At 45.3% G+C, this 21,899-nt stretch overlaps 2 protein-coding genes across 6 annotated transcripts in view; both read left to right on the forward strand.

Moving 5' to 3' along the window:
• The first annotated feature begins 3,878 nt into the window (after window positions 1-3,878).
• On the forward strand, window positions 3,879-5,219 carry LOC306647933 (vomeronasal type-1 receptor 1-like). The gene has a single exon (XM_079117556.1). The coding sequence runs from the start codon at window positions 4,398-4,400 to the stop codon at window positions 5,070-5,072; it is 675 nt and encodes a 224-aa protein (XP_078973682.1). The 5' UTR covers window positions 3,879-4,397; the 3' UTR covers window positions 5,073-5,219.
• A 2,876-nt stretch (window positions 5,220-8,095) lies between these two features.
• The window catches only part of LOC306647918 (zinc finger protein interacting with ribonucleoprotein K-like), a 41,637-nt gene continuing 27,833 nt past the window's right edge, over window positions 8,096-21,899 (forward strand). The window contains exons 1-4 of one of the 5 annotated variants that reach the window (XM_079117525.1): window positions 8,096-8,263; window positions 8,746-8,784; window positions 11,215-11,341; window positions 13,677-15,755. In XM_079117525.1, coding sequence (XP_078973651.1) covers window positions 8,231-8,263; window positions 8,746-8,784; window positions 11,215-11,341; window positions 13,677-15,253 — 1,776 coding nt within the window. In that variant the 5' untranslated portion in view covers window positions 8,096-8,230 and the 3' untranslated portion in view covers window positions 15,254-15,755. Of the gene's footprint in view, window positions 8,264-8,537; window positions 8,785-10,844; window positions 11,079-11,214; window positions 11,342-13,676; window positions 15,756-21,899 lie in introns of those variants that run through there. The other 4 variants (XR_013760213.1, XM_079117526.1, XM_079117528.1 and 1 more) reach the window with 4 other exon arrangements.

Consider the following 21,899-nt stretch of genomic DNA (forward strand, 5'->3'; position numbering starts at 1 on the left):
AGAAAACTCTTTCCGAGGGTAGCTGGTGCTCACTGGTCCTTTCCTGCCTGCTTCATCCTGGTCTCTCCCATCTCCTCACTATCACTGCTTCTGAGTCTCAGTGCCCCTAGTGAAGAAGCTAGACCTCAACCCTGACTCTGAAGACCCCACACGGCAGACATTTGCTCAGCTGTTCAGTGCTGCTGAGAGCTCCCAGTTGGAAAGAGCTGCGTGGGGTGTGTGAGCTGCTCCTGTGCATACGTGGCTGCACTGCACTCCCTGAACCTGTGATGCTAAGGCGCATCTGTGAGGTTCCTCTGGAATCCCAAGATTGGCATCCTATTCAGAGAACGGATGGGGTCCTGTCATCCCCATCTCAGGAGAAGTCCTTATTAAAGGACAGCATGGCGAAGGAGGGTTCAGGAAGGAATGTTCAGGGACATCATGGCCTTAAGGTACTGGTCTGGGTATGTTACTACCCAGGCATGTAATCAGATCCAAGCTGCCTTGCTGTTCTCATTCTCCTGTGAACCTCCTGCTCTTTCTCCTCTCATCCCAAAACACATTAAGAAGAAAATCAAACCAAAAGGGTAAAGATAAAAACAACAAAAATTATGATTGGAGAACTTATTTGATGGATGTCACATTTCTCTCTGTGAAAGTAGAGTCACTTGATTTAAATCATCCCTGTTTCCAAATATTCTATGATAAAGGAGATAGGAGGCTTAATCTACGTTGTATTTCAAGCGGTTCTATGCTCATGCAATTCAGAGATTTGTAGGTTGCTATGTGTTTTAACCCTGAGAAACATGAATTTCCACACCAGGCCTTCATACTTGAGCAGACTTAAATTCATTTCATGAAGTCTTTTTCTCATTACTCCTATAGTTTACCTTTTACCCTTTTCTTAGTTTACTTTACTGTTCTAATTTCATTACCTATTTTTAATTCCATTTATTGCGTCCCAGATCTCTTTTCAATATGCACTTGAATTTCAAATGTTTTACAAAATGTTAAATTTGAATCTGCAAGCTAAGATTTTACTATAAAATTGTTGAGAAATCAACACAGGTATGAATGTGAGGTGCATGTTCATTCAAATACCTTTTCCCACCTCTGTACCTCTTGCTAGTCAGAGAGGTCACACTGCTTTTTTATTGGGGACCTTCCCCACAACTTCACGTTCACCATGAAGTCTGTTGTAGCTCCCATCTCCCTAGATGAATTTGGCAGACTGAATTTGGCTCTGTCTTCTCTTGTGAGATAAGCTAATCACTGTCCAGGGAGTATGAGAGATGATCACTCAAAGACGTGTTCTCTCAGTACCCATGCCTCCCCTGGTCCTATTATCACTAGTGTAGTCCTTGACCAAAAGTGATGTCTCCCTGACACTCACCCATAAACTCCACTCTCTATTCCAATTGTTGAGATGTGATTGTGATATTTTTGCAAAGGATTTAAATTTCTCAATTTTAAATTGCAGGATTTTCTGTAAACCAATTTAGCAAAATATATAAAATTTCATGTATTGGCATTCTGAGTGATCGTCAAAAAAAAACCCTCTAGTATGCAAATGTTTTATTTTTTTCCACAGGACAACCAGTTGCAGCCACAAGACAGGACACTGGAGAGGTACAAGTTAACTGTACTCACACAGGTCCTAGAGAGACAGTCACTGCATGCACAAGGGCCCACACTGGGTGAGTTCCATGGGAGGGGCATTGACTGAAGAGGTGGGAGAGGGAGGAGAAACTTTTGTATTAAAAAAAAAAAGTACAAATATCACCAGGTATGGTGGTGCATGCCTGTGATCCAAGCAATGGTGGAGGCTGAGGCAGGAGGATCGTAAGTTCCAGGCCAGTCTGGGCAACTCAGCAAGGCCTTAAGGAACTTAGCAAGACCCTGTCTGAAAATAAAAAATAAAAAGGATTGGGGATGTAGCCCAGTGGTAAAGCACCTCTGAGTTCAATTCCCAGTATCAAGGAAAAAAATTTACAAATACAAAAACACCAAAAAGTTTTGAGACAGCAGGTTTGATACACGGTTAGTAATACTTTGCTAAGACAAAATCATGAAAAAATACTGTGGCATTTTATCTAAGAGATTTAACATTATCTATATTTATATCAGGCATTTATTAGTTCTCTTCTAAGATTAAGGCAATAACTATATCTCTAAGATCTTAAAGCTCCACATACTTTAATGGGGCTTCTTGAACAAGCCATTTCTCCCAAGTCATCATTCACTTTAACCGTGTGTAAGTTCTTTCTGAAGCCCTCTTATGTAGATATCTGCAAGCATAAGTCATTTCAAGTTCAGTTACATTTTTCCAGTAGCAAACTATAACTATTATTATACTTTACATATAGGTAAGTTCTTTTCATTAAACTGATTTTTAAATTTTTTGTACTTTTGATATTAATAGAGGAAATTCAGAAATATCAACATTTTCATTGACATCTTATTCAATAAGATACGTATTAGTGTGCTTTGAATTACTATATTGGAAAGACTTCTACCTAGAACAAGTTTTCTTCGCTACTATTTAAGTTCTATGATTTTTTAAATACCATTTTTGGTTGTCAATGTTTCCTTTCCATTATTTTATCATTTCCCCCCAAAATCTCCTTTTTTTCACTGATGTATTGTTGTAAGTTTAAGATTGTTGCCTACACAGAAGAAAAATTTCAACTGTCTTGATTTGTGACTCTTCTAGATGATATTATTGACCTTAATAACATTTCCTGTTTCTAGAATGTTTCTCAAATGTGTATTTCAATTCTCAGTCATAGATGTGGACATTCATCTCACAGCTGTGGTTTCTGTGGTAGAAATGACCATTCCAGAAGATGACAACTCAACAAGGCACTGTCCAACATGGTAGTTTTGTTTCTTCTCAACTTCAAACATCCTCATACTTCACCACCCAACAATGAAGATTCAGAGCTTTTGGAAGAAGGGATTGTTCTGAGGAAGGCTCTCCTCAATGTTGTTGCTATTATTTTGATTTACATATGATAGTAAATGTTTTGAAGTGACAAATATCTCACCCAAATCAGAAATTTCTTAACATGAAATAGAATCTACACAGCTATAGATAGGATAAACCCTCCATTGGTTTTCAGAAGAATCTGTTTTCCAAACATCTTCCAGCATAAACCTTAGCAATTACTGTTACATCACTTCTACCATATACAACTAGGTTATATGCATTAATCCTTCAGAGTGATTGTTACATAATTTTCTGCAATGGTAGTTCCTTCCTGTGGCCCTGCAAGTGCTTCAGGTGAACTCAGCATTCTCTATTTCTTTGAATCCCTTATTTAACATTTTCCAAGAGAATCTTAGAAAGTTTCTGCTCTAGATCTGAAATAAACTACCTCCATCCCCAAAGACACTGCTTTCTTATACTGAGAAATTGTACTAAGACACCAAAACCTGGCTGCTAGAAATAGGCATCGATATTTGGTTGTCCATAATTTCTACAGTTTTTCAATGTAGAAAGGAAGTATATATTTTATGGATTTATTTACATATTGATATATGTGTGTGTGTTTGTGTGTTTTAGGGGCTGAGAGTGTAGCTCAGAGCAAATGAGAGTCCCTGAGTTTGCTCCCTAGTACCAAAACATTTTCTTAAATATCAAATAAGTTAATATTGATTGTTCCTCTCAAGTGGAGGTTTTAGAGTTTTATTTTAAATTATCTTTATATTATCACTCACTTTCTCTTACATAGAAAGTCTTATTTTCCACTTATATTAATATATGTTTCAAAAATATGTCAATACTTCATACAATATATAAACAAAGTTTAAGCTGTATTGACAGTTTTGCCTCTAGGGCACGCAGTTTCAATTCACTTGAAGAATTTCCTTTTCACACTCATTTTTTAACTTTAATTTTGAATTTTTAAAACACCTAATTTGATTCAACAATGTTTACTAATTATGTAAAATATTTGTATTTGTGAAAACAAAGCCACTATTTTAGAAGATTTTCTTCTAAAATCTATCTCTATGTATTTGGTTCCTGTATTTTTTTTCCTCTGCATACTTGGAAAAACTTTGGTATAGGCCATACAGTTCTTCACCTGGCTTTGCATTCCAGAAAGCAACCAGTTGGTAAATCAGTATAAAGATCTTCCTCACTCAGTTTATATGTATGGAACACAATGCTATGCAGATGAACAATAATTCATCTGCTTCCTGTGGGTAGACATTTTAAACTGTTTCCAACTTTCAAGAATACCTTCTGAATCCACAAGCACACAAACTTAATGTCCACTTAAACAGAGAAAATATGTATTAGGTTTAGAAGTAAAATTACTGGGCATGGTGATGGTAATTTTTTTTTTTTTTTGGTTGTTGAACTACCCATTCCTTTTGTTCCAATCAAATGACCCAGGAATGCTGATGTGATGGCTATTGTCAAGTTGGAAATTGGGGTTATCTTCCTTATTCAGATGGGAGTGGGAATCCTTGGAAATTTCTCCCTCCTTAGGCTTTATACATTCACTTTGCTCACTGGACAAAATGTGAGACCTACAGACATGGTCCTCAACCAGCTCGTCTTAGCCAATTCCTTTGTACTTCTCTCTAGAGGGATCCCTCAGACGCTGGCAGCTTTTGGACTGAACTACTTCCTGAATGAAGCTGAATGTAAACTTCTCTTCTATTTTCACAGAGTGGCCAGAGGAGTTTCCCTCAGCACCACCTGCTTCCTTAGTGGTTTCCAGGCCATAAAACTTTACCCCAATTTGTCTAAGTGGCTGGAGCTCAGAATGAGATCCCCAAAGTGCGTTAGCTTCAGTTGTTTCCTCTTCTGGATCCTGCATCTGTTGGTAAATATCTTTGTTCCTATGAAAGTGACTGGTCCAATGAACAGCAAAAATTTAAGCGTGAAAATAAATTATGGATACTGTTCCTCACTTAATCCAGATAGATTTAAAAGGTTTCTAGTTGCATTCTTATTCTTCACAATTGACTTCATGTGTTTGGGACTCATGGCCTGGGCCAGTGGCTTTATGGTCCTTTTCCTGCACAGACAACAAACAGCGAGTCCAACACATTTACATCAACAGTCATACCTCTAGACCTTCCCATGAAGGCAAAGCTACATGCACCATTTTGATCCTTGTGAGCTCCTTTGTCTCTTTTACTCATTCTCTTCTGTGTTGCATGTTTGGATGACTCTTTCTGTAATCCCAGGGCAGTGGCTGGTAAATACCTCTATGATTTTGTCTTCATGTTTCCCAGCACTCAGCCCCCTTGTGCTCATTCATAGTGATACTCGTTTCTCAAGTTTCATTTGACCTGCTAAAAAAAGGATGCAAATTTTCCCTAGTTTGGTGATGACCATATTCTCTCCAGCTATTTCAATCATTCCTTCTATCATATTTTAATATTTTAGATAAATTTCTCATTCTTGATAGAAATGTGTCACTCCATGTAGAATGGGATGGTTCAGTCCTAGACATAAGTCCTATACGAGGCCCTAAAATAACTTTGTGTGCGTAACAAACACTACTCAGACTGCTTTAGCTTCAAGAAGTGATTCATGAATGTGAAATAGTATGATAGAGGAAAAGTATTGTTTGGGATTTGGAGAAAATCTCCCACCTTGGCTTTTGTACACAGTGGTAAATGACATGTAAAATGCACCATTTTAATAAATTTCAGGTGTACAATTCAATAATGTTAAGTAAATGTGATGTTGTGAATCTACCATTACTATTTCCAAAACTTTTTTAAAATCAACCCAAACAGAAAAAGTATGTACGTTAAGCTATAACTTCTCATTCCCTCTGCCTCCAGCCTTGGGTATCCTCTGACTCACTGTCTCCATGAGTTAGCCTATTCGAGATATTTTGTAAAAGTGGAATAATAAAATATTTGTTATTTTGTATGTGGCTTACCTCATTACATTTTTCAAAGTTCATCTTTGTTAAGTGTAACTTTCTTTTATGACTGAATACTATTCCATTGTATGAATGTATCATTTTTTAAAATTCACAAATGTTTGATGGATATTTAGGTTGTTTCCACCTTTCAGACACTGAGACTAATGTTACCATGACCGTGAGTGTACAGGTACCTGAGTTCATGATTTCAGTTCTTTAGAATATGTAACCAGGAGTGGAACTGTGGTGTCAGATGGCAGGTTCTATACTGTGAGGAACTGCCAGACTCCTTTCCACAGTGAGTGTACTATTTCACATTCCCACTGCCAGTATACAAGCGTTCCACTTTCTCTGCATCCTTGCTGCTGTTGTTTTAGTACCATCCTGATAGATGTGCAGAGCACCACTGTGGTTTGATTATCCCTTAATGATTATGGTGACATTTTATGGTTACATGCTATTCTCAATATTCCCTTTCCTCTATCGATTTGCCCCTCTCTTCTCACCTCCCATCAGTGTACAAACATGGACTTACACCTACTTTCTCAAAAGGAAAACTTGCTTGCCTCCATCACCTTCTTAAGGCCTATTCCATTGCCAGAGGTGCCAGACTTGTGAGTCAGACTTGCAGCCCACCTGTTAACTCCCTTCTCCAACTGTCTCTCTTCTATTCCCTGGATGATGTTAGGGAAATCCAGATTTCTTTCAGTAAGCAAACTCCACATAGCAAGCTGAATCTTCAACAGGAAAATGGAAATATGCTAGTTTTTCAAAGTAATATATGACTTGAGTCTGTCACTGGAGGATTTTCTTCTCCCTTTATTCGGATCACAAAATAATTTCCCTAAACAGGTTTGACGTTAAGTGCTGTTTTGTCAATTTTCATGTATTGAGGGCTGAGAAGGAAGCTGGAATTCATCTGTCATGCTGATGATGTTGGCGATGCAGAGCAGCAACCTCAAAAAGCTGCAAGGGGTCACCAGGATGTTTGGCAGGAAACTGTTGGCAGGGGCTACTAGAGAATGGCTGTGGGCAGAAGACTGGCAGAAGCCAGGGGGACAGCATGGGCCTCTTTGCAGTGATGTCACAATCCCCACAGCCAGTGACAAGTCACCCTCTGACCAGCCTAGCAGTCAGTGGAGACCCCGGAAAGGCTCCCTCAGCAGCCCCAGGGCAGCGTGGAGAGCAGCATGGCAGGTTTAAGGCCCGGATGTAGCTCTCCTGGCCACTAGTGAGGCCAGGGCAAAAGGACAGTCAGTGTACATAGCGAATGACTGGTCAGGAAGATGGGAGCTGATTCAAAGGAAATAAAATGCTAATACCTCCAGACCACTTCCCCCTCCTCCAACCTGTTGCCACGGTCACCTGCCTCCAGGGATCCTTCCTCCCAACAAGGAGTTGCTAATGAGCAGCCCTGGGTGGCCCCCTTGCTGCTTTCCTGGGCAGCTCCTCTCCGGGCTTTTGGTCACTGGTCCAGTAGGCGAATAAGAGGAGGAGTGGGCATGAGAAGAAGGCAATGTTAAATTCTATAAAAGGGGCAGGCCGCCCCCACTCCCTCGGATACCAGCTCTGGATTCCCCTCTCCCTGGGGAGAAGCCAGTCTCTGTTCTGCGCTGGCCTCGCGCGTCTCCGTGTTCAATCTTGGCCAGCAGAACGGGCCGGCTCCTGATTTGTCCTCAACACCGGGCCCTCCCGGGGCTCACGGGGGCGTCTCCCAGTACTTCACAGCGTCCTCCTTGGTGTCTGCAGGCCAGCGTCTCAGGAGCAGGTCACTTCTGCCCCGGGATGAGCTTAGCAGTGCACGCCAGGCCTGCTGCACCACGAGCGGCCCCGGCCCTTGTCCCTACTCCTGGACCAAGTCGCCGAGACCCCCCAGGGGCGCCGCAGTGCCAGCTAACGGCCGCTCTTCCGAGCGCGAGGCGGACCCGCCTCTTGAGGATGGATCTGCGTCCACGTGCACAGATGACTCAGCCAGGGCGGCCGCGGTTCCTTTAAGAAGCGCGAAGCCCCGCCCCGCTCTCCTAGGGCGGTGACGCCATCTCCCAGCGCCCAGAGGGGCTGCTGGGCGGCAGTTCCCAGACGCCACGCCGGCGTCCCTGCGGCGCGTGGGAACTACACTACCCAGAAGTCCAGGCCAAGGCCCGACCAATGGGCGCTCGGCAGCGCGCGCTGAGGCGTTTGTTCCGTATTCGGGGCGGGACTTCCGGCGTCACTCCCAGGTCGGTCGCAGTGGTCGCCTCTCCAGTTCCGCACGCTCGGCTTTGGGGGTCCTGGGTGGTTCCCGCCGCTCAACGGCGGACCGAGGCGCGGCGGCTGCGGCCCGCCCGGCCCCGCGGCGCTCGCGGAGTCCGATGGCGGTGGCCGCGCCGCAGGACCCAGGCGGGGTAAGCGCCGCGCCGTCCGGGAGCCCGAGGGGCTACGCGCGGCCCCCTGTGTCACAGCCCGTTCCAGGTCCCTGTGCCCCGAGCCGCGCGGGGTGGGGGGGGTCCCCAGCCCGAAGCTGTCCGGGGCGCGGCCGCGTGGCCGCCGAAGGGACCGGTGGTTGGTTCTGTGGACGGGGCGCCGCAGCACCGAGGCCCGAACCCCGCAGAGGCACGAGGGGCCGCAGAGGCACGAGGGGCGTTCAGGGCCTCGGAGCTCGCGAACGCAGCGGGGACCGGAGCAGCTTGAGAGGGCCGGCGCCGAGGCGCAGCAGAGCCGCGGTCCCCGTGCAGGTTCGCGGAGTTACAGCACCGGGCTGGAGCACCGAGGCCGCCCAGCGTGCGGTCATCCGCCGGCCGCTCGCTCCGGGGCTGGGCCGGGGGGAAAGGAGGCCGAGTCCGCGGAGCCCCGCCGTGGTCACCTGTCTCTCCTCCTCTTCTCACAGGCCCGCCCGACTGCAGAAACCCGAGTGGACCTCGCACAGGTGAGTGGAGGGTGCGCCAGGACTCCGTAGTTCCGACCCCACCCTGGCACTCCGTATTTTTGTGTTCAGGGACTCTCCTCGTGTCACTGCCCCCGCTCTTGGACCCTGAGCAACAACACCAGGCCCAGGAATCACACCTCTGGACCAGGGGCTCTCTGAAGCGCTTTCTGTTGCTGGAAACTGGTGCAGTAAGGTGTGGAAGGTTGTCCCAAGTTTAGATCCTCGATGAGCAAATACTCAAAGGCAGGGCTGAGTGGTTGAGGAAAGCCTGGGTCTCCTTTCCCATGGGAGTTGAAAGCCAGAGAGCAGGAGTCACATCTGTGATTGTTTCATGGTTTTCTCTGTCTCTTCGGGAGTGAGATGAGCAATGGAAATTTTGGATTAGAAGATGGTGATCTGACCTAGGTCTCAGGCTCCCTGTGGCTGCAACATGGAGACCAGACCATGAGTGTGACCGGTGAGATAGGGCGAGCAAAGAGAAGGCTACTGTGGTAGTCGAGTGAATGCTAGGTGACTGGACCAGTGTGGTGGCCTTGCAGTTGGTAGCTGTTGGAGTTTAGATCGTTTTTTTTTTTTTTTTTTTAAGTAGGAAAGGCTGGATTTACATATATTGAGGGTGAGAGAGTCTTACTTAAGAATTTGTGGTTCATGAAAGTGGGATGTTTGGGTCTAACAGCTGGAAGTGTAGAAGCGCTGCTAACTGGGTTAAGTTGGTAGTAGGGTCAGTTTTTTGGTATATCAGCAATTTTGTTTTGGGACATCTTCAGAGGCTGAGATGTTTCAAAGAATGGTTAGTTTAGCCATCAAATGGATAGTTAACTACCCAGGACCACAGCTCTGGGGACAGATCCAGAACTCATCCAGAAGGTGATCAGTGTTTGTCCAGGGGTGTAACTTGGGTCACAATTAGGAGGGGAATTCTGGTTTTGCTGGTAATGCTATTAGTAGCCTGGGGAAGGGAAGGTGGGATCACAGTTGGGTCACAAGTGCTTGGGTCCTTGGGTGATTATTGTGGGAGTCACAAAGATGTGGACGAGAAGTAGCCATGGGGAAGGTATGAGAGAGAGGATGGTCTGGCCACTTGCCAAAGCTGTAAGGGATAAGTGGACATGAAATCCATGTGAAGGCCTAGGAGTAACTGAGGTAATGAAGCTGGGGCTACTTTTATTCAACACACTTTAGATCCACCAGGACTCTGTAGAACCTGTGGTGTGTCTGGTGAGTTTCAGTCAGGTACGTAAGTTTAGCAGTACAGGTTTTCACGAGGAGAGTTGGTGGTCCTGAGGTAAAAGGCTACTGTGGCAGGGCATTGAATGAAGTCAGGAGAAGAGGCAGGCAGTTGTAGAGAGGGCATGTCAAGTGCAGCACAAGTGGACGTGGGCTGTGGTTTCTGAGATCTCTAGGCTGTTCTGGGTGGCTGAGGCTGAAACAGGAGCTTGGGCAGAGAAGCTGCTGTTTTGGGAATGTGGCTTGAGTGTCCCCCAAGGCTTCGTGTCTTGAAGTGCAGTTCCCAGCTTGACTTATTAAGAGTAGAAACAGTCTGACTGTGAAGTTGAGAGGTGGAGCCTTTGGGAGGTCATCAGGGTCAGAGTCATCAGGGTGGAGCCCTGTGACAGAACCCCGCTGGCTCTGTGAGTAGAAGAGAGACCGCACACACATGTGTGCACTTCTCGTCTCTTGCCGTATTATGCCCTGAGCTGCCTGCAGACACTGCCAGGAAGAAAGCCATCCCAGGTGAAGCCTTTAGGCCTTTCATTTCCAGAACTGTGAGCCAGAACCTCTTCATAGTTTGCCTCGGATGTTTTGGGATGCTGGTGAGAATGGACTAAGGTGGGATGTGAACAGGTGGGGCTGCCTCTGGTGGTGGGGACTCTCAGAGCTCTGGGTATACTGGGTCATGTGTCACCTTGGCACGCTCTTTGGATGCCATGTTCTGAGTGACATGGAGAAAGAGAGATGCCTGTGGTCTGGACACAGGGTGAGGCGGCTGCAGGAGTGAGGCGATGTGAGAGGTGTAGCACAGAGTGAAGCCTGCGTGGTGGGCAGGGTGACAGTGTCTCACGGCCATGGCACTGAGGACAGCAAAGTGATGGTGAGCCCACATTTGTGTCTGAGAGGCACCGTCTTTGGACCCCAGGAAGATCACCTGGCTTATGGGGATCTGGCCCTACATTTTCAGGCCATTTAGATGCTTCTCCCAACCTACCTGCCTGGTGATGCTGAGGGAGGACAGTGACCATGAGACATGAGGAGAGGGTGGTGCTAAGGGAGGACACAGTGAAGGTGAGGGGAAGGTAAGCTAAGTACCACCAGGCGTCTGCCCTGGGTGGAAATCAGGAAGGAAGATGAGCAAGGGAGGCTGACTGGTGGGTGGAGGGGTGGACTAGGGTTCTCAGAAAAAAGCTGATTAAACTTTCCCCATCTTGGCAGGACTGTGTATCCTTTGAGGACGTGGCCATTTACTTCTCCCAGGAAGAGTGGGGGCTCCTTGATGAGGCTCAGAGGCTGCTGTACCTTGGTGTGATGCTGGAGAACTTTGCACTTGTAACCTCACTGGGTAAGACCCTCACCCCACCCCACTGTTTTCACCTGAATTCTGTTTACCCACTTTCTCCCTAGCGGCAGCTCTGCCTTTTCCAGAGCCTGTGGAAATCCTCTCCATTGTCTTGGCACATGTTCAGGGATGAGCCCAGTTCACTCCGTGAGAAGCCCTTGCTCCTGCTGTCCTGCAGTGTCAGGGAGGGTCTCGGAGTCAGGGGCCTCGAGGCAGCCTCACAGAGCTCATCTACTTTCTTCCACTTCGGGTCACTGTTTCCTCCCTCTGGATGGTGTTTCCTGTGCCTGTGTTGGGGACTGGGGCATTTTCCTGATGTTCATGTGAACCTCGGGATGTTGGCAGACCTTCCTCCAAGGACCTTGGTGGTCCTGACTTCCTTTCCTGTGGTCTGCAGTGTGCTGGGTGGCTCTGCGCCAGCTGTGGGAGCACCTGTCCTGTCTTTCCTTTAGGACTTGCACACAGGGAGAGCAGGTGAGCACCCTGGCTGCCTCGCAGCGTGGGCATGCCACGTGTCTCCGAGGACTCTGGCCTTGAGTGCCTCCAGGGGCGGCTGTCGTACCCCGCGCTCTGATCAGAGCCAGCAGCGTGCTTTGGATCTGTAGAGTTTTGGAGCTCTTGCCACCATCACCCTTCGTTTCTCCTGCCGACCTACCTTCTTTCCTTCCTCCCTTCTTCCCTTCCTTCCCTAGGGATTGAACTCAGTGGTACTTAACCACTGAACCACATCCCCAGACCTTTTTTCTGTTTTATTTAGAGACAGGGTCTCACTGAGTTGCTTAGGACCTTGCTAAGTTGCCGAGGCTGGCTTTGAACTTTCAGTGAAGACTGAAAGTGCTTCAGCTTCCTGAGCCACTTGGACCACAGGTGTGCAGCACCATTCCCGGCCCTTTTCATTATTTTTGTTGGTTCTTTACTGACTTTTTACTTCATGTGACCTCTGACCTTGTGCTGCTTCCTCCTTTCTGTCTTCCGTGTCTCACATCTTCTCCGCACTGCTCCCGTGATGGTATTTTCCAACATTGACCATTTGTAGTGAGGTATGTGCAAGCCATTAAATGTTCCTTGAATAGAATTGCTGCCTTGTACTCGATTCCAATTGAACTTTCCTGGTCCTGGACACTACTAGCCTTTGGAGTGGCATGCACATGTCACCAGATGACAAGGGCTTGCCAAAGGCAGTTGGTAAGGAATAGATTTGAGGCCTTGCCTCTCCTTCATGTGGTGCAACCCAACCTGTATCCTTTGTCTGGTGATGACCTCCCTTTTCTGATCTTTATAGGCTCAGTAGTTCCCAGCAGCCCCTTCTTCAAACTGCTTCCAGCTTCCTCATCCTTAGAACAATACAGTATGAACTCATTATTTGATATGTGGGTGATAGGACCTCCCTTTTCCTGTTTTAATGTATACCTGCAAGATTTTAACTAATTGAGTTGACTGAGAGTTTTAATGTCATTGATAGAAGAATTTGTTACTTACAGTAGCAAGAGAATGAGCACCATGCCATATAGGCCTACATGAGAAGTTGCCCAGTTGTGAGGAGGCTGAAGCAAAAGAGAAGGGAAAATATTAAGCCACAGCCTTTATTGGAGTTTCTGCCTAAGAGACAAGGCATGCTGAATAGCCCAGGATAGATACATTAATCATTGCCATGGACCCAGTGACTAAGGGGCATCCTGGCCTGACTTGTCTACTGCCTGTCTTGGGATGAATGGGGCAGGGGAATACAGCATCCTGAAGTGTCCAGGCCATACAGAAAATATAGTCGGCAACATGGGCTCTGAATTGGTTAATTTCATTTTAATGCTGTGCTTTCAGCTCAGCTCAGACTTTTGCTGGGAATTGCCTTGCTCTCTTCCCCAGCCAGCAAAGTTTTGTTTTTAAATGGAGTCTCACTGCTGCCTCAGCTTCCCAAGTAACTGGGACCACAGGGGTGTGCCATTGTGCATGGCTTTCAGCAAAGGGTTTTGTACTGGAGATTGAACTCAGTGGCACTCTGTTGTTGAGCTTCCTCCTCACCCCTTTTTATTATTTTAAGACAAGGTCTTGCTAAGTTGCTCAGGCCAGCCTTGAACTTGTAATCCTCCTGCCTAAGCTTCCCAAATAGCTAGGATTGTGGGCATGTGCCACTACTCCCTGTATTAGCAGTATTTTAAGGTAGAAAAATCAGACTGGGGCATAGCTCAGTGGTAGAGCACTAGCATTCATGAGATCCTGTATTTCATCCTTAGCACCACACACAAAAAAATCATATTATACAGAAAGTACTTTGAAACGTGAGCATTATACTCCCACTATGGTGTCAACATGTATTTTAGTAGAATTTGTTTGCTTTCAGTTTGTTGGCATGGAATAGAGGATGAAGAGATACCTTCTGAGCAATTTTCTGTAGGATTGTCGCAGGTCAAGACTTCAAAGGCGGACTCATCCACCCAGGAGACTTATCCCTGTGAAATGTATGTCCCAGTCCTGAAGGACATTTTGCACCTGACTGATCAACCTGGGCAGGAACCCTACTTGACTGGGACATGTGCAAACCTTCACCAGGAGCAGAATTGTCACAGCTCAGAGATGTCGTTGACAAGAGACTTGGAAAAGGCCTCATATATGAAGAGCTGCAGAATCCAAGAGAAACTCATTAGCTGTGGTGAGGTTGGAAAGGACTTTCTGGCCAAATTGGACTTTATCCAGCCCCAGGCTGTTCCCAACTGTGAGAGGCCAAACACAATAACTGAGCGTGGGGAGGCCCTTCATATTGGAATAAACCATTACAAGTGGAGTGAATGCAGAAAAACTTCCAGCCACAAACACAGTCTTGTTCACCATCCAGGAGTTTACACTGGAAAAAGGCTTTATGAATCTACCAAATATGGGAAAGCCTACCACTGCAAGTACTCACTTATTCAGCTCCAGAGAGTCCATAATGGAGAAAGACCTTATGAGTGCAGTGAATGTGGGAAATCTTTCAGCCAAACCTCGCACTTGAATGACCACCGCAGAATCCACACTGGAGAAAGACCTTATGAGTGCGGTCAGTGTGGGAAATCATTTAGCCAAAGAGCCACACTCATTAAACATTACAGAGTACACACTGGAGAAAGGCCTTATGAGTGCGGTGAATGTGGGAAATCCTTTAGCCAAAGTTCCAACCTCATTGAACACTGCAGAATTCATACTGGAGAAAGGCCTTATGAGTGTGATGAGTGTGGGAAAGCATTTGGGTCCAAATCCACTCTTGTTCGGCACCAGAGAACTCACACGGGAGAAAAGCCTTATGAATGTAGCGAGTGCGGGAAATTCTTTACACAGAGCCACAGCCTGCTTGAACATCAGATAATTCATACCGGAGCAAGGCCCTTTGAGTGTGGCCAATGTGGTAAGTCATTTAGCCTAAAGTATGGCCTCATTCAACATCAGTTAATCCACAGTGGGGCTAGGCCTTTTGAGTGTGACCAGTGTGGAAAATCTTTTAGCCAAAGAGCCACCCTCAATAAACACCACAAAGTACACACTGCAGAAAAACCTTATGAGTGTGGGGAATGTGGGAAAGCCTTTATGTTCAAATCTAAACTCCTTCGGCACCAGAGAACTCACACTGGAGAAAGGCCTTTTGAGTGCAGTGAGTGTGGGAAGTTCTTTAGACAAAGCTACACCCTTGTTGAACACCAGAAAATTCACACTGGATTGAGGCCCTATGAGTGTGGCCAGTGTGGAAAATCCTTTATCCAGAAGTCTGGCCTCATTCAGCACCAGGTCGTTCACACTGGAGAGAGACCATACGAGTGTGGCAAATGTGGGAAATCTTTTACACAACACTCTGGCCTCATTCTTCACCGAAAATCTCACATCATGGAGGGGCCTCACAAAAGCAACAAATGTGAGGAAGCCTTCAACCCAGGGTTTAACATCACTTAGCTCCTGGAAGTCCACACTTGAGAAACACCTTATACCAGCAAGAATGGTGCTATTTCTTTGGTCAGTGTTAGACTCTCTGAGGGAACTGCCTGCCTGAAGTAAATCTTACTTCCTAACGCCTACTGGGTAAGAGTCCCCTGCATCCAGGCATGGATGAGGCTCACAGGGACCTTTGTCAGAGTGAGATCGCTGCCAGAGGCACCTTCTACCAACTCACAGTGTTCTTTGATTACGAGCTTGTAAAGGAGGACTCGTGTCTGCTTATTCCCTGGAGAAAGCCTTGAACAACCTGGGCTTCCAAGGAGAACTCTTTCCCTTTTCTGACTGATGAAAACACATATGACTAGTTTTTATGAGGAGGAGCTTGTCTGCAGTTTGCTGGAGTCTTCCAGGAATGGCTTACCTTCATGGAAAAGTTTTATCAGTCTCCCATTCACCAACAGAAAATTTTCTTCATATCCTTCTGGTTTATGCATTAATAAATGCTTTATTGTTTAATCTACCCGTAGTCTTTGTGTTTCTCTTCACAGTTTCTGATGGGAGGGAACAAAATTGAGCTCTGTAGGAAGTGATCAACAGTCTTCACAAAGCCCCCATTTTTAATGACTTAATAGGGATAGTATTATGAATAAAACTAATGGTCATTTCTTACCCTAATGTGCTTTGCTGCCTAGGACCTAGAAAAACCTGGAGGACTTTATAGTCGTGTGTAACCTTCATGTCTCTTTTTGGTGAAAACAGGTCACTATGAAGAGGGGTGTCATGAATTTGTTCAGTTCCCACAGACTCTTGCATAGTGCCCAACACTGTTGAAGAGATGCATTTTCTAGTTTCTACAAGGGCAAAGTGCCCTTGTGTTTATAATTCCATAGTGTTAGACAACCTTGCAGGAGCCAGGTGTGCGCCATAATTGGTGCATAAATACTAGGTGAGATTAATTGGAAGTGGAAGATCCAGTAGCAGAACAAGTGGACTGCCACTCGTAGAAGCGCGTGCACAGTGACTGTCTTTGTTTAACTTGGTGACACGATCACTGTGTACTAAGAGTGACAGTGCATTCGCAGCTGGCTTAGACAGGATGACGCCACACCCTGCAGGCATGATAATGAACTAATGTGTCAGAGCCTGGGGCTGGGTGCACACCTTGGCATAACCTGGTGGCATATGGAGGGTTCCACGTGAGTGCAGGGCAGGCTGCAATAGATCATCTGAAGGAGCTTGGGTTGGAGGAGGGTTGACTCAAATGACACGCTCCACCATGCACCCAGGCACAATCTCATCCTGAAGCACTGTCCACCTCCTTGTTCCTGTGTAGGACTTAGCCCTCAGAAGTCCTGGCTTTCTGCTCCTTTCTCAGTGACAACAGATTCTAATGTCCAACAGCCCAAAGCCAACTTCCTGCCTCTCACTTGCCAGACCTGGCACCCTTCAAGGTAGTGGCCATGACCTTCACCTGGTAGAAACTTGAACCTGGCTGAGAAGATGCGCCAGTGTGTGAGGCTGGAGAACTCTGGGCTCTTGGTCTTGGTTGGTCAGACTGTGCCTCTGTCTCATGTGAGTGACTTTTTTCTTTCATTCCACACCCCTGTTCATGCCTGCCTTTCTCCACCCACAGTCCCTGCTGTGTTCTGAACATGCTCGGGTTTTTCTGGTTTCCCTGTGTTATTGGACAAGAAACACTGCCTTATCAACCCTCACCTCAGTGCAGCACTCAGGCCTGTGTTCAAGGTCTTTCCAGAATCAAGAGAACCTGATCGATCCGGCCTGATGAGCCAGATGTCACCACGGCCCACTGTGCAGGAATTGGGTGAAGGGCTATTCTCAGAGAAAGTTCTGAGTCATCCAGGTCTCAGAGACCTTCCACAAATCAATTCTGGTGAAAAAGTTGTTTGCTGGCAAGAAGTGTAGGATATATTCCTCCTGTGGTATAGATGATCTCAAGGGCCCAGAGGTGTGTCTACAGCCCTTTTCCCTCCCCTCCTGAATGTTTCAAGAGGAGCACTGTGCTCCTGCAGCCTTGGACTCACCCCTCAGCAGGTGCCATAAGCTTACTGGAACTCAGGGGAAGTATTTTGATTTCTTTATTGTCCTTTGAGGATGGTTTTCCATTGCTGACAAACTGCTTTCCCCAGAGCAATTCATTTCCCTTTAAAAATAAGTTGAAAGTACAAAGCAGGCTCGTTGGATTTGAAACCACTAGTAACAATGACCACAGCGGATGTCAGGCCTGCTCCAGGCACTGTTTGTGATCACCCATTTAATGCTCATGACACCCCTGTTCCCTCAAATTTAGGAAAAGAACAATGCAATGAAAGCTTCATAAAGACTAAGTTTACTTAGAAATCGCTCCTTCATTGCAAGGTGCTGTACTCTGCCACTGTTGGTGGTAAAGTCCTTTTATGAAATGTGGGTGAGAGTAGATGGTTGATGTTTGAAATGTCCTTTTTGGACCAGATCACTGTGTGAACTTCTAATGTTTAAGATTCTCAGTGATTCATGAAATGCTGATAACTAGAAATCATGAAATTATCACCTCCAATAGGTTCCTCTTCCCCTCTCCCCCATGTTAAATCCTCCCAATCACATTCCTTCCTTACCTCTACGTTCCACTTCTGCAAGACTTCTAGCTCCACACAGTGGCTGTGAGACATTTCCTGGAGCTCATCTCTGGAGCCAGACACATGGTGTTGAATTCAAGAGCTACTTCTAGTGAGTTATGTGACCTTATGTCCAGGAACGTATTTCCCATGCTGTGCACAGACTTATAATTTATATGGGTCGATGCACTGAATGTACCACCACAAGCCATATAGGAAAAGATAATATTTATTAAGTCATATAAAGTATACACAAAAGGAAAACCATCCCAGGTAGCACACCAACTCAGCACGGGAGAGACATCACGGGCGTTTCACAGCCTACATAACCAAAGAAGGCAGTCTTGTCACCGTTGAGTTCTTCTCATCTCTTGAATACACCGGAGTAAACATGTAAAGTTGTTGTCTGGAGCCACTGGGCTCAGTGCCGTCAGTACGTTTGGTCTCCAGACCTGGATCTGGCCAGCAGCCAGGCCTTGAGAGCAGAAAACAGATGTCTTTAAGTTTGTTTTTTTTTTAATGTTCCCGGGCAGAGAGCTTACCTGTCCTTGAACAGGGGCACTGCCAGACCACTAAGTTTCTCAAGCAAGCTGTTTACTCCTTGCCCCGGTTTCACTTTTTGAAAGCACTCTTAAGGTTCTGTTTTTCTCTACACCTTAGGAAAGGTAGTAAAATTCTTGTATGTCAGTGCCCTTCTTGGTAAAATGGGGAATTGTGGTATCAACTACACAGGACTACTAGGGTGAATAGATTATGAAAAGGCACCAAACAAGACCCAGTGCTCCCCAGTCCTGTGTCATTGGTTATGATCCCTGCGGCCACAATCCCTGTCACCACTGTTGCTGCTGGCTTCTCTGTCACCACCCTCATTCTGACCATCTGGCCTGAAATCAGCATGTTCTGGAGTTCTATGCCATTTTCATTGAGAAAGGCGCTTTACGTGTCTGACTGCAGGTTAGTGACATCCTCAGCATTCACTTGGTTAGTTTGCTTGTCTGACCAGCATCCCTGGGAGCACCTGTCCTGGCATACGTGCAAGGAAGTAGCTTTCTACAAATACACTGACTTGCCCTAGTTCCCAGAGGCCATGAGAGAGCTCCAGTATCCTTCAAGATGATACGCATCTGGACATTCTGGCCCAGGCTTTCTCTATCTTTGTTCACAAAATACTTGGTTAAGTATTTGGGAACAGAAAGAGCATTCAAGATATAGTGTTTTACTGTCTCCCTTTTCTTTAAGAAAGATACATCATTCCATTAGTTGTTACCAATTTCTCTTTTCAATGTTTACTAGTGTTTTAATTATTAAAAAAATGTTACATTTGAATCAAATATACAAATTCACCATGACATTCTTGAGAAATCAACTTATGTACAAATGTGAGATGGATATGCATTCTGACAGACCTCCAAACTTGTACTAGTCAACTTTTCATCAAAGTGATCAAAACATCTGATAAGAGAGAGGAAAAAGTTTATTTTGACTAATGGTTTCAAAGGTCTCAGTTCATGGTTGACTGACTCCTTTGCTCTGGGCCTGTGGTGAGGGAGAACATCATAGTGGAAGGGCATGGTGGAGGAAATTTGCTCAGACCATGGCTGCTGGGAAATAGAGACAGGAAAGTGCCAGGAAAGACTTAATCCCAAATCAAGCCACCAGCGACCTTCTTCCAACCATGCCCCATCTGCCTACTGTTCCTAGTAGTTCATTAAAATGATTAATTCACCAAATGGATGATTTCATTGAGAGATTGTAACTTGGATGATCTAATCATTGCATAGTACATGAGGATTTTGTGGGACATCCCAGATCCAAATCTTTGTGCCATATCCTTTCCTCTTCCCACTCATAGAGGTCACACTACTTTATTGTTGGGGATCTTCCCCACCACATCATACCCATGTGTGAAGTTCTGCCTTAACACACATCTCCCTGCATTTCTGTGGACTGAATTCATCTTTTGTTTTTTCTTATGAGATGTGCTAAGTATTATCCAGGGGTATGAGAAATGATCACCCAAAGACATGTTCTCCCACTACCCATGCCTCCCCTGGTACTGTTTCACTAGGGTAATCCTTGACCAAAAGAGATGTCTCCCCCACACTCACACACAAATTATTCTCTTTATTCTAATTGTTGTGATGTGATTGCAATATTTTTGCAAAGGTTTTAAATTTCTCAATATAAAATCATGCAAATTTTCTAGAAAACAATATCAGAAAAAATAGACTTTTATCTATTGGCACTCTGAATGATTTTCAAAAGCACATCAGCCTGAAGCAGGCAGGAAAGTGACCAGTATACACCAGATGCTCTCACAAAGGGTCATCTTGCACTGTCTACAGAAAATGCCTGTGTCTAGTCCATGAACACACCATGAGCCACACACTGCACAAAACACACTGCACACAAACACACCACACAGCACACAACAGTCACTGCACACACATCACACATTACACATAAACCACTACCCAAACCACACCATAATCACACCACAACTTCACACTATACACACCACACCACACACATACAAATGACAGACACACACATACACTTGTCCTTTGTTCCTGGGGATTTCCTCCACTATAATTCTCCTGTAAATCAAATACTTATCTGAAAAAATACAGATACATACCAAATGGCATTGGAGGTTCAGCTGGTAGCAGTTGCAGCCTTTGTGCAGGAGTGGAGAGGGGCTTCTGAATCCCAGATGAATGACAGACTCCTTGATCTCATCTCCTTATCAGGAAAGCAATAAGTACTTCACCTGCGACTGCAATGACAATAAACTTCTGCAGAGGGACTTGAGATCCACTTTGGAAAACAACACTGTGTAAAGCACCAAAAGCAATTAATATTGAAATACATTCTCTACAAAAATTGAGGGATAATCTGGGAACAACTTATCTTGACTAGTGATTATTATTTCTTTAGGGTAAGAATCTAGTGGTGAGACTGCAGTATCATATCATAGGTATGTACTTGCCTACACAAGGAAGGCCCAGGTGCTTTTGTAAATTGGGTGCATAGATTCTTTCTTGTGCCAACAATGTTTGACTGCTTTAGTTCCCCACATCTGCACCAGCTAGTATTACCAGTCTTTTCCCTAAGTTTGCATGTGCTGGTGATCATATAGTAGTATCCTGCTGTGGCTTTAATGTGGATTCTTAAATAATGATGTTGAGCATATAATCTTGTGCAATTTGCCATTTGGAGATATAAGAATATACTTGGTCCACAGTGCCCAAGGTTCAGATGTGGTACATTTAGGCAATGATTTATTTCATCATGAGGGCTCTGAACAAAACAGTGGATTAATCCATTTTTTAAAAAAATGGATGGATTAGTGGGTTAATACCTGGATGGACTACTAGGAGGTGGGACCTGGTTGGATGAAGTTGGTCACTGAGGGCATACCCTAGAAGGGTTTGTCTTTTCTCTGGTCCTTCTTTCTGCTATCCAACTGCATGAGCTAAGAAAATTTCCTACTCCACATATTTCTGCCATGAATTCCTGTTTCACATTAGGCCCAGAACAATGAAGTTACCAATCATGGCTCATGGATAAAACAGGAACCCAAATAAACTGTTTCTCCTCTTAAGTTGTTCTTGACAGTTTTTGGTCACAGTGATGACAAACTGACTAACATCAGCATTGTGCATTTCAAAAGGGAAGTGTGTTTCTTGGTTCTTACATCATTGAATCCAAAGCCAGAAAACGCTGTCCTGGAAGGGCTTTGTTTTCTGACCTTATTACACGGGGAGGTATGTAGGATGTGGGTGTATTTCCAGGGTGTCTGTGAGGGAGGAGTTGTCCAAAGTTCTTCACCTGAGGAGGAAAACTTTTAGGTAGTGGCCTAATCTTTTATACTAAATGTGAAGTTGGTGATTTTTGTTAGTCAAGGCATTCAGCGTTAACATGATTGCCTCCAGTTTGGTCAAATATTTTGACTTTTGGATTCTGTCCTGTCAGGGACATTCTGACTGAGGAATGGAAAGTCACAATATTTAAGGGAGCTCCCTAATGTTGGCAGTTATTTTGTGTGA

The sequence above is a fragment of the Sciurus vulgaris genome (genome assembly GCF_902686455.1).
Source record: "Sciurus vulgaris genome assembly, chromosome: 17".
Classification (NCBI taxonomy): domain Eukaryota; kingdom Metazoa; phylum Chordata; class Mammalia; order Rodentia; family Sciuridae; genus Sciurus; species Sciurus vulgaris.